General features: G+C 41.0%; 1 protein-coding gene across 3 annotated transcripts in view; it reads right to left on the bottom strand.

The window, feature by feature from the left end:
• The window catches only part of VWDE (von Willebrand factor D and EGF domains), a 550,953-nt gene that overhangs the window by 424,780 nt on the left and 113,872 nt on the right, over window positions 1-12,301 (bottom strand). For all 3 annotated transcript variants that reach the window (XR_011303393.1, XM_069648623.1, XM_069648624.1), the window contains exon 3: window positions 5,182-5,413. Coding sequence is in view for 2 of the 3 variants with exons in the window: in XM_069648623.1 (XP_069504724.1) it covers window positions 5,182-5,413 (232 nt within the window). In the remaining variant the exon portion in view is untranslated. The remainder of the gene's footprint in view (window positions 1-5,181; window positions 5,414-12,301) is intronic.

The raw sequence follows: 12,301 nt of genomic DNA, 5'->3' as shown, positions 1-12,301 counted from the left end.
TGATGGGTTGGTTCTGGGTTGCAGCTATCAGTTTCCAGCTCTGCTCTACTGGTTTGGATCTCTGGGTTCTAGCAAGAGTCCTTGGCAAGAAGCAGAAACAGCACAGCCCGGCTGTTCTATTTGTGGTGTTTCCCTTGGAAGTCTGGGGGTAATATCAGGTTTCAAGATTTTAAAAGGCCAGCTGAGCAGGGTTCAGCTTTGGAATTAGGCCTCTCTGCTTTCAAAGCTCTGGAGTCTTGGATATGGGTTTCTCCTGCAGAGCGCTTCGCCAGTAAATCAGTGGATGGGTGAATCTGTCTCTCACTAGGTCCTAAACTGTACCTATTTATGTATTCCCCTAAGGGGTGGGTAGGCTGAATTATACTATGCACACCCTCTAGGAATCCTATTGGTTAGGTTCTGTCCTCTCTCCTGATTTGAGAAGGAACACATGGTTTCATGATGATGCAGTATTTTACAATCCAGGGAGTACCTCCCCTTTGTTTCTGTACAGTAAATCTATTTTTCACATAAATCATATTCACAATACAACCAACTTGCTAACAATACATATTTACATCACAGATTTAGTAGAGCACGTATCCGTCCGAGTCCCAGCTCAGTGAGAGCTTTGGTTCAAATTTGACAGTTTTTCGCGCTTTTGGTTGGGTCCCAGTGTCAGATCTGTCCACATTTTTCTACATATATGCGCATGACATCTGGGCATAATCCTGTGAAGTTTCATATTTGTAGCATCATCACAATTGCTATGAAATAACAATTTTGGTAGTCCTGTCTCTGAAAATCGCACAGAGTTCAGAGTAGTTTCAAACTGTGAGCAGAATTTTCAAGTTAACAACCTAGAAGTTACAGATTGTTACAAATTTTGCACAGTTCTCTTTGAGTCTTTTTCAAAAAGATATTTCCTTGTGGTTTAAGATACACAATTCTGTCTGGTCCCGCCTCCATGGTTTGCTGGGCCCGAGCAATCAAGGGCTCTCTTCCCGCTGGCAGTTGTTTCTGTTGACACCTGAATTTGCATTCCCTTTCAGTCCAGGAAGCCTATTGTCTCTCCCAGAGAAGGAGAGCAAAATCCCCTCCTCCTTTCATTAGCATCTAACTGAGAATTCCTGGGAAGAGAGCAAAGGGGAAGGCACCTTTGTTTGGGGCAAACTGTGGAATGTGGTTGTGAAGTACTGTGGCTGACATCAGTTCTCTTTAAAACACTTTGTTTAAAATTGTCTTTTCTAAATAAACTTTACATTTTCAACAAATATACACACAGATCTCTTTTTCCAGTCTTTTTAACACATAGAGATTGAATAGTAGCAACCTATATTGCTTTTGATGGCAAGTATCTTCTTTTCCACAATTTGATCTTAATGTACCAGTTTAAACTAACAGTATAAGAAAGTGACAGCTTTGACACAGGTGAACGGTGGTACTGCGCCCATATCTGACATATATTTCCAGGCAACCACCTTTTTGAATGTGGATATTCTTGTGATGAAAACTGATTCTCCTGACATTGCGCTTATGGGGATTCCTTACATAAGGTGATGGTGAACATCCAACAAGGATGTTGGATCTTTTCTGCTGTTTGGGGAACCATTATTTTGCAATTTCAACAGCCAAGGAAAAACAGATTTTGGAGCACTTCTATGTTTTCCTGGAACTGCAGCACTTTTTTTTTTAGTGGTTCCATTTCACTCTGTGGGCAGCCCAATGGCAGGTGTTGGCAGTGCGGTCTCCTGTTCTACCACTGACACAGGCAAAGTGGATTTGCATCCTATTTTTCCAGTTTCCCTGCACACGTCTCGGAGATTTTTAGCGCACATAGGGCTTTTGGCGGCCATTCTATTGTTTCTGATGAAAGCAGCATACAGTGATGATGCAGGGCAGAGCCTAGTGGGTCAGAACTTCCCACAATTACGTTTCTTGATAAAGGACCTTGTAATTTATCAAGGTACACAAAAATGACACACATGTCTGAATCATTTTTAGAAGAGAAAAATCAATTTGCTTAAATCCTACTTTTGAATTGTAGGTGCTAGGGAGAATTTTCAATTTAGTGTTTAGTTCCTCCCAACTTAGAGACCGCAGCTCTTTTGCAGAACTTTGGGACTTTGTACTTTTAATACTATGGGCCTCATTACGAGATTATGGCTGCCTCCAATACCGGGTCCGGGTCCGGTCTGGTTGAATGGGGACTTACCGGGACATTCCGACCTGTGCGGACCCGGTAAATCCCCATGCAACCAACCATTCCCCATTCCCTTTTGAGCCCCCATAGGATAAGACCCATTCTTCTACAACCATTTGAGTGCAACTACACCCACTCCTGAGGTCAGGGCCTCATTCATCCGCTCTCCCTCGGTAGCAGTGAAGTGGTCATTTTGCTGGAACCTAGATATCCAGTTGTCCATTCAGCACACTTCAGAGCTAGGCCCCAACAGAATTCTCTAACCTCAAAATAAAAAAACTCACAGACCACCTTACCACCCTGCGAGTGGTGGGCTACAAATTGCAAAATTGTTTCTTTTATTAATCAAAATATCACCACACACACCACATATCTCTAAACCAGAATATATATTGATATGTTATTACTGAACCATGCAACATCCTCCCTCTCAATTATGTCCTGCTCTATACACAAAAACAATCAGCAGTACTATATATCTTACATGCTTGTACATTTTAGATGATAATGCAGTCAACTGTACATTGCATTCAAAGCAACATGCCTAGCTCAATCTGCACAACTACATGCAGATGTACTGATGACTGGGATTGTCCTAAAGCTGGGAACCTTAAGTGAGTTATTGTAAACTCACTGATAAAATAGTGAAACTTCTCAGCATTGAATAATTATGGATGTCTGCAGTTTCATTATAAATGTTTAAGATCTCTCTGATGTTTGCCCTCTGATGAAGTGCCACCACCAGTTGATTTTACTCAGCCAGTTTTCTTAAGGCATGGAACCTACCGAGCCTGTTAGACTTTTACACTTACATTGATACGTTGTAATCTATGCATACTCCTTTTTCTGGAGCCTTTGTCAGTGGATGTCATAGAAGAGTTATCCATTCTTTGATCATTCATAAAGGTATCTCTCATCTACATAGTGCTTTTCAGATTATGCATCCTCCTAATAAAGGATAACATTCAGCACATGAATCCCTACTTTCATGGTTAGAAGAAGACCCTTACCTACTTCTTGAAGTCTGAAAAGCTCTATTTGCTGTCGAAACCCTGGTCTACCCTTGAACACATTTCAAATGAAAAAACGACTTCAAAGACATCAAATGCAGACATGTTTTACTCAGATTATTAAACCTGTGAAATGCATGAGCTAAGAGAATCCATTGAGACATTGTATGCTGTATACAGTGTTCACTATGCTCCCCAGCCCACCACAAACTCCCCGACTATGTGGTCCTCTTTCCCTCTCCCCACCAGTAGCCTGATATGAAAGCACCCCTTTTCACCTACAAAATTAATTTTGAGCAGTTTTCATTTCCCTCAGTATTACTGCAGGAATCAGTTGCAATGAGCAAAAAACGAAAAACAGTGTTTTTTCATTTCTGAAAAGCCTCTCTGCCACAAAACACCATGGGAGATATAGATACCAGATTGTCAGGAGCAGATGGCATGCCCTTTTCGATAGAATATTTGAAGAATTACTAGATGCAATTACCCTAAACCACCAAACGGCACATCTGCAACACATTGTGCCCAACTTTTTTATTTTTCAATTTTGCGCTGCGTTCAATTTGTATATCAAAAAACAATAAAATGTGATATGAAAAGAAAAAAAATGAAAGCACTTTCTCTTTATGAGTAAATTAATGGGACTAAGCCAAAAACCTCATTTTTGATTTTCTTTTCTTCATAACTCTTCCCTTTAATGAATTTCCCCCGAAATTGCTGGGGCCCCAGACAACATTTTTGTCGGGAAAATATCACCATTATCTATACAGCGAGTTAAAGGTTATTGGCATTAGAAGTTTGATAAAAGTCTCTGTAAACCCATTAAGCCAGTCCAGGTTACACTGGGCAAGTTACACCACAGCATTCAGATGAAACCTTAGTATCTGTGGGGATAATGCTCATCATATGCAACAGCAACTGAATTGTAAGCAATTTGGGCACCTCATGCGGCCACTAGGAATGCCTAAGGTTCAGCTTCATGCCACGACTGGGCACTGTGGCCTGGAATGCAAGAAGGTGTGTTTCTTATGCAAAATGTGCATGCCCCGAAGTATCCACATTCAAAGGCCGGTTCATGAATGGGGAGATCTCACACACTTGGAAATCAAAGCAACTTACATATTACACACATTTCACTAGATCATTATTCTGGAGCTCAACCATTACCTACATTACTTGGCATTTGCAACACATTACTTAATGTGTTTATTAGTGATACTGGGTATGGTGTGGCTCCAACCATCTAATTCATTTCAGTGGTGGATAAAAGAGAAGAACAAGACCATGATCTCAGGTGCACTCAAGTTCTAAAAGTGTTTCTGATATTATTGCCCCGATTGACAGTAATCGATAGGCAAACATTGATTTGAATGCCGTACGGTTATGATTTAAAGGTTTAACCTTCCATATTAAGCCAACTACAAGGGTTCCATGTCTTAAAGTCGCGTCAAAAATGGCTGTGTATACAAAATATTGCGGCAAACATGCTGTGATTTTGCCTCCACAATCATGTAAAGGATGCGGGGGAAACCCACGCAACCCCGGACCCATTATTTCATTTAAGGGGAGCAACCCTCGCTCCCCTTAAATGGTATAATGGGGTACACCTTTACCGGGTCAAACCACAGCATTTTGGCCGCAATTCTTTTTACCAGCGACATTTTTGCTGCGATTTTATTACCTGATACCACTACAAGAATATAATTAGATTCATTTATTTCGAAAGAAATGCTAGAGTGTGACATATTGGGGGTACCCCACAACTGATGCACACCCCTGCTACATGCTACTGAATTGTACTAACTGAACATATTGAAACATGCTGCCACCAGAAGTGTTTCATAAGGTCCATTATCCAACATTTGAATCCAAACACTATAAAATTTAACTCATTGGCTAAATGAACAATATCTAGTAGGTAGTCTTCATTATTTTAAGAGCCAACCTGATTCTACTTGCATGTCTCTAGTGTGCATTCTGTTTGCTTACCTTCTGCACAATATCCCATACATCCTTGCGTTGGCTGCAGTAGGTAGACATAGAAACCATCACAGTTCCTCACAGTCACAGGAATACGGAAGAGGCAGCAATCCTTCGAGCTGCTGAAAAAAAACTGCCACGTTGCACAGGCCGTGAGCTGCCTGATCTCTCCCGGTCCAGGAAGGGACTCTGACTCCCGCAGAGAAAGCCACACTGGGGCCTGGGTTCCACAGTGGTTCATCTGTGTCAGACAAAAGCAAACATCAGAACTTAGGTGCAGATGAAATGCTTTCTTATTTGAAACCCATGCACCTTCTTTATACATATCTTTAATGAGGAGAAACTTCTGAAAAATTGACTTTTCACTACTTGAGTCAAATACATGGGTAACACGTATTAACTCATAACAGTAGCGTTCAACATAGTCACTCAGCTCAACTAACATACTTTGTAATCAGTCTCAAATGTCTCGCAATGGTAACTCTAAAAGTCATGAGGTAAATGTGCATCACTAAATCGTAACATCTTGACGTACCAGGACTTCTTTTCAATTCTACTCAACTGTGACCCTGAATTAAATCAACTTTATGTTTGTTCAGAAGTACTCATTGCCAAAGCCTGTTTTTAGCTTGCTTCATGAAATGATAGATTTGGAAGAACACAAATGTTTGTGTATAATTAAATAACAATTTGACTAGCGTGTGACATTCTTGTATTGCAGGTTTACTTATCAACTTGACTAGTTCACCTAAAAATATTTTTGTGCAGGATCGTTCCCTGTTTAATCAATACTGGATATTTCAATTGGTTGGTTGACCATTGACATCCTCAAAGCCCGAGTGTATAATCTTAGTTTACCTACTTGCGATATTCTTGCCATTTAAACTGACCTCTTTGAGCTTTATTTAACTTAATATCAAATTCCATCTAGTACATTTTAGAGAAAAAAGGTGACGACTTGGTCTCATTATGATATGCCTCTGGCTCTAATTTAGATAAGCACCCAGGTGTCACTTCAGGAAGTGTCCTAGCCAATCAGAGACCTCAGGATGGAACGCACCTGTTGGTATTGGCCTTCAACCAGAGCCCATGTATGGACTAGGCACATTTACCACCATCATCCACCATGTTCTCTTCCGTGTTATCCCTGCCCGTCTTCCCTCAAGGATCATCAGATCGCTTTACATCTCTGCCACATCCACACGCCATATGCCCCTAAAATGTCTGCACACTTACTGAAACCAACACTTACCAGAATCTCACCACTCAGCTCTGTGTTGCCACTCTATTCCCAGATCCGCCAATAGAACTAGAGAAGGGACAACCAATTGTTTCCTTCACCATTTCCAACGCAAACATCCTTTTTGGTAGTTTTCAATATTAATTGAGAAATGGCAGAAACACTATGTACGCATCATCTCTGAATTAAAAAAGCAATACATATTTGCATTGCAGAGAATAGGCTGAATGTATGATAGTTATGATATCCCCTTCATAGACTAGCTTTTGGTGTGTTAATGGAATAGAGACCTGGTTGAAGGTCTGAGAGAATACCGCCTGGGAAAGCCCACGTTTGCAGTCATTATTGCTTAGCTATATGTAGTGCTGGGTTCAAAGATGCAAAGCATGGTATATAATACGATGATCAGGTATTTGATTGGCATGCATGATTCAACTTGGAGCCAGTTTAGGTGCATGTGAAGTGGGCAGGTGTGACTTCTCATTGGTGCTACAATGATCCGACTTGTCACAAGATCTTGTAATGCCTTCAAAGAGGCAGGAACCTTTTTTAAAGAAGTACTTTTATATAATGTATTCAGGACACAGCAATTGCTTTTATAATAGTTGCCTGTTTAAAAATAGGTTCAGTAGGAGGATCTGTTTGCTTTATGTATTTGGAGTTCAACGTTACAGGACGACTCTATTGCTTGATATTGGTTGTATTCTGTTTAAAAAAGAAATTGCAGGTATTTTTGTATATATCATGTAGGTTTTTTATGGGCTAGAGCAACTGTTGGCAGGAGGGATCGTCCCATTCACAAGGCAAACTGAAGATGTACCTCACATTGTACATGCACAGATTCTTTGAGAATGAGGTCCATGGTGTGCAAGAAGTAAAAGAATGTTAATTCCAACAGGAAGATGTTACATCAGTCTTCAGTTGGCGAAACTGAACTCAATGCATATAATGCGTTCCTCTAACTTTTTAGCTCCTCGCCTCTGGAATTATCTGCTGGGCAGTTGATCTTGGAGTCATCTCTTACAGTGTTTAAAGAAATCTCTTATCTTAATACCTTGTATTTTTCTTCAATGATTTTTTATGAATATTTTCTGTTTTTACTGGTCTTCGTTTTTAATCTTGTTATGTGCTTGCTATTTTTAAATAGTTGTTAGGTTTTTAATTTAGTTTTATCCTACTTACTTCTATTTATTTTGCTTTTATTGTGACATCGTGGTTGTTTGACTCTTTGCTGTTGTTCCCATTTGACTTTGGGACTAAGGTGCAATATGAATGGATAAACATAAACATAAAACAAAATTGAAATGGATTGAGGACTTGGAGATTGATTGCCTTAAAGAGAAGGGAAGATAGGGCTGGGGCTCTCACTTCCCCAATTGCTCACTCTAGTGAACTCCCTTATGATAGGTTTATTATTGCACTAGCAACCAACTTTACCTATCACTACATTGCCAATCACATTACCTTTTACTTCTGTCCTAAGTGTAGATATCCCAACCATACAAACACTGAAGAAACAAATCTATATATACCTATGCTGCTGGCTCAAAGCTCCTAACTGCTCTGAACTGTAATTGGGTGATAATCTTTCAGTGATACATTCTAAGAATACCTGTATTCAAAATGGTCACCTGATAAATGGTTAATGTGGATCCACAAGACACAAATATTTGTTGAGACTGTCTCTAATCATTTAATGAGGAACTTTTTTTAAGGTCATAAAATTAAGGATTTTAAGACGTTTAATTTTGAAATGCTTGGATTCTTAGTTACAAAATCAATTCCTTTATTTTGTTGTGTTGGAATAGCATGGTTTGCTTTCGGTCTGTAATGCTTTTTAAATACAAAATGTGCAATTGTTCTGAAGGCCCAGACCAAAAAAGCCAATTTAGAAACACAGAGGCATCAGTACTTCCAACTCCAACCTGCTCTAACCTCATCTGAAGACCCCTGTCCCATTCTGGCCAACCTCTTACTCCCCTACTGAAATTACTCTTCCTCTTTGGCATGCCCAATCTGTCTGTTAATAGATCGCCTTGACTCCCAACATTGCAAACCATATGTGATTCCCACTCTGAATGCCCTGAAAACCGCCCCATCCCCCAAATAGTTAAAATAAACACCTTTCTGTTGGTCTGATCATCATCAAAGGCATACTTCACTCCCTCTTCCTTTTAAAGCATTTTAGTACAGCTTCTTACTCTCCTACCCTCCTCACTATCCTGCTCATCTACTCACCCACCCGTCAGCCTTACTCGCTTTTTTGCCAAGCTCAACATACTATATGAATATCTCATGGCTAAGATCCCTAATGTCATCATGGCAGACCTCGGCCTCATCAACAAGGCACTGGACCATTACCAACAGCTGGATGCCACTTTCTGTAACTAACCACCCCTAGTCAGTACAAAACCTTCCTGCCCACACTTATAGCAACACATGACATCTCATGAGCCTATCCTTCACTCATGACTCATCTGCTCACTCTGTTGATTCTTCACCCTCTCACCACTCGCTCATTGACTCAGCATCTCCATCCCCTTCTCTCACCTTTCACCAACTCAACATTGAAGGCTGACTGCAACGTGCCCTATATTACCTATGTTGGGATATCACTCTGAGCTCTCATTTTCCCAATTGCTCACTCTAGTGAACTCCCTTATGATAGGTTTATTATTGCACTAGCAACCAACTTTACGTATCACTACCTTGCCAATCACATTACCTTTTACTTCTGTCCTAAGTGTAGATATCCCAACCATACAAACACTGAAGAAACAAATCTATATATACCTATGCTGCTGGCTCAAAGCTCCTAACTGCTTAAAGGGAAATTCATGTTGCCTTCTCCACCATTTCTAACTCTGCAACATCTTCCTAATATATTGATCTCCTATCCTCCATCTGCCCACTCCCTTGCAAACTATCCATGACCTCTCCAGCCTTAAACTTCACTCTATATCGTCTTTCCTTTTTGCTGATGCCTTTGCCCCTACTCCTCCTCTAATATCGCTAAGATATGTGCCACCCTCTCCTTCTCTACACCACCATCCATCCACGTCCTTTCTTCTCTATCTCACTTCCCTCTAATTTCCTCTAACAAAATCACATTCCTCCTCTACTTAACCACATCTGGGATCTAATGAATCCTGCTGCACTCCAAATAATCAAAGAGAAAGCATCAGCAATCTGCTCTCTCCTCTACTTCTGGCCAAATCTCTTTCAACAGCCATTTGTGCAGCCTCATTCTAGGAGTACATGATCATTCACATCACGAAAAAGACAAACAATGTTGAAACTAACAACACCCTTTTTAGAGGCCAGACATTTTTCTGCCATCCGGCTACAAAATCCTCAAGTGTGTTTTTTTTCTCTTGCCACAGTTACAACTATCGTGAGGTAAATGCTCTGAGCTACCCCATGAAAACTGCAATTGAGAAGACACTCTAAAGAAGCTGCTGTGGCGTATGTTTCTAACTTTCTTAATACAGCTCACCACGTGCACCTCTAATCTTTCCTCATTCTACCACCTCTCGGAAACCATTTACACCTCCTCCCTTCCTTGGCTTAAAGCACACCAAACACCCCATATGAGTGGCCTCCAATCTTTCAGACTATGCATTCTACATTGTGTCTAATGCTAACACTGCCTGCAACTACCTGCCCTTCGGTGTTCCACAGAGGCCATTGTTGGGCCCACACCTCTTCCATTCTATATACCTTCTCACTTAGCAAACCTGTCTCATTCCTAGGCTTCGCTTAACAACTATCTGGCAATGATACTCAGATTTGTTTTAATTTAGCGCCTTCACCCCACACATCTCTTACTTCATTAACCACTGCCTCTCGAACATTTTTCACTGCCTGACACTATGTTGCTTGATACTAAACTCATGTAAGAAAGAACATTGAATTCTTCAGGCCTCCAATAATACCTCCACTCTCCAATCTGCATTCCTATAAACCATCTAATTCCAGCATCAAAGGCTCAGAAGCTTGGGGTTCTCCTTGACAGCAAAGTTAAACTAGATCACTTAATTACTGCCACTGTGTAGACGATCACCAATTTAACAATCTAAATATCAGAAAGATCCACCACAACTCACTCACCACTCTGCTAAAACTCTAATCTCCACCCATGTCCTCACTAAACCAGATTACTGCTCCGGCCTACTCATGGGCCTTCTCATACACAGTTTCTCTGCCCTCAACAAGATACTGCATGTTGCTACTTACACCCTGACCAATTTACCTAGATATTTTCCTCCTACGCACTATCATCACAACATCAGATCACTCGCCTTTCACGTTTCTTCACCTAGTCCTCCAACATCACAGCGGTTCAGACAGTGGATATGTTTAAGGCCAGGCTCAAGCATCACCTTCTATCCATCCCACTTCCAAACCTTCCCCCAGGCTCTATTCCCACCCAAACTCTAAATATGTTCTCTTACAACCACTGGCCCAAGTACAAAAAGGATGATTGTGCGCCGTCCTATGGTGACCCACATGGAAGTGCAGAGAAAGTCACTTAGTAAATGTTGATAATTGTTCTGCACTGTATTTTCCCACATTGAATGGCAGATGACGTAACTTCAAGCAGAACATTTTTGGGGTTGTGTCATGAAAAGAAAAGTGTACTACAGATATTCTGTGATGCTTTATTAATAATACCTATAAAGTTTAAAACATATATAAAGATTAAAGCTGGGTATACAGATTTTGTGTTGACCTTTTCTGAATAAATACAGTTTACAAAGCCTGAGCAAGCAAATTATTAAATTGTGGAGCTGTTACTTAGTGAAGACTAATGGGGAGGATGTGCCTGTCTTTCTGCAAACAGCCTGTCAAAGTCTGATTCAGTTTTTGAGACTGAGACTGCCAAGTTGTCCTCCACTTCAAGTCCCATACTTTGGCACATGTGCAAGACTCCAAACCGACCCACCCCACCCCATAGTGGCAGTGTAACACCCCTGCCACTTTGCACAAAACAGTCACCAGTGTTAGGGAGAATTCTCAAAAATGTGTTAATTCCCTCCACCTTAGAGACCCCCAGCAACTTTTTTTACCTGGAGAGAGTGATACCCTTTTTACCACTCTCTCATGTATTTTAATGTGATTTTATACACTGTGTTTCTTTTTGATTATGGAGTCTAACCAACTCCATAGGCATCATCTTTTACAATTATGTTACAAAGCACCTTCAGTGCAGTGCCACAGGGAAGTCTTCCAGATTTCCCAAGGTTTAAATACTTTCTCTGGGATCAACTACTGTTTCCTATGGCAATAAAGTGAAATTGGCTTTACTTAGCATTGTACTTGCTAGACCCAGCACACCCTATCTTACAAAAGAGTGCTGGAGGGGTTACTTAGTATCCCCTGTGTCTAAATGCTCATGTAAACATTTTTATGTTACCCTTTCCTCAGTGGACTGGCTGGTGGCATTGGTTTTGTTTTGAACTACCTAGGTTTACATTTGCCACAACCGTTAACGGCAGACCCTGTAACGCTAACCGTGGGAGCCATCTTTTACAAAATGGCGTCCAGCCATCTTTGCTAAAATTGTGCCTGGTCTTTTTTTTGCCAGGTCTTTGTGGAAAGGTCCTTCTAGAGAGTTTCTCTGTGCGCCAAACCAGGTTTGGTCTCTTTGTTCATTTCGCCTTTGGCAGGGTTTCTGAGAGAAACCTGCCTCTGGCGCACAAGGGTCTGGGGTAGGCAGGAAGTGAGGGAGGTGGCCGAAACTCCCTGTGCTTAGTCTCCTAGGAGACCCAAATGCACTCTGTGGTGATTGGCTGGCTGACTGTCCAGCAAGTACAGCCACCCTGCTGGGTGTGTGACAGCTAGGTTGGAATGAATGGGAGAGAACTGAATAAAAGGCAAGACTTTTGG

Source organism: Ambystoma mexicanum, chromosome 2q (assembly GCF_040938575.1).
Source record: "Ambystoma mexicanum isolate Mex_15411 chromosome 2q, UKY_AmexF1_1, whole genome shotgun sequence".
Lineage (NCBI taxonomy): Eukaryota > Metazoa > Chordata > Amphibia > Caudata > Ambystomatidae > Ambystoma > Ambystoma mexicanum.
Note: the sequence above shows the minus strand (reverse complement) of the source record. Positions and strands in the feature narration are given on the sequence as shown.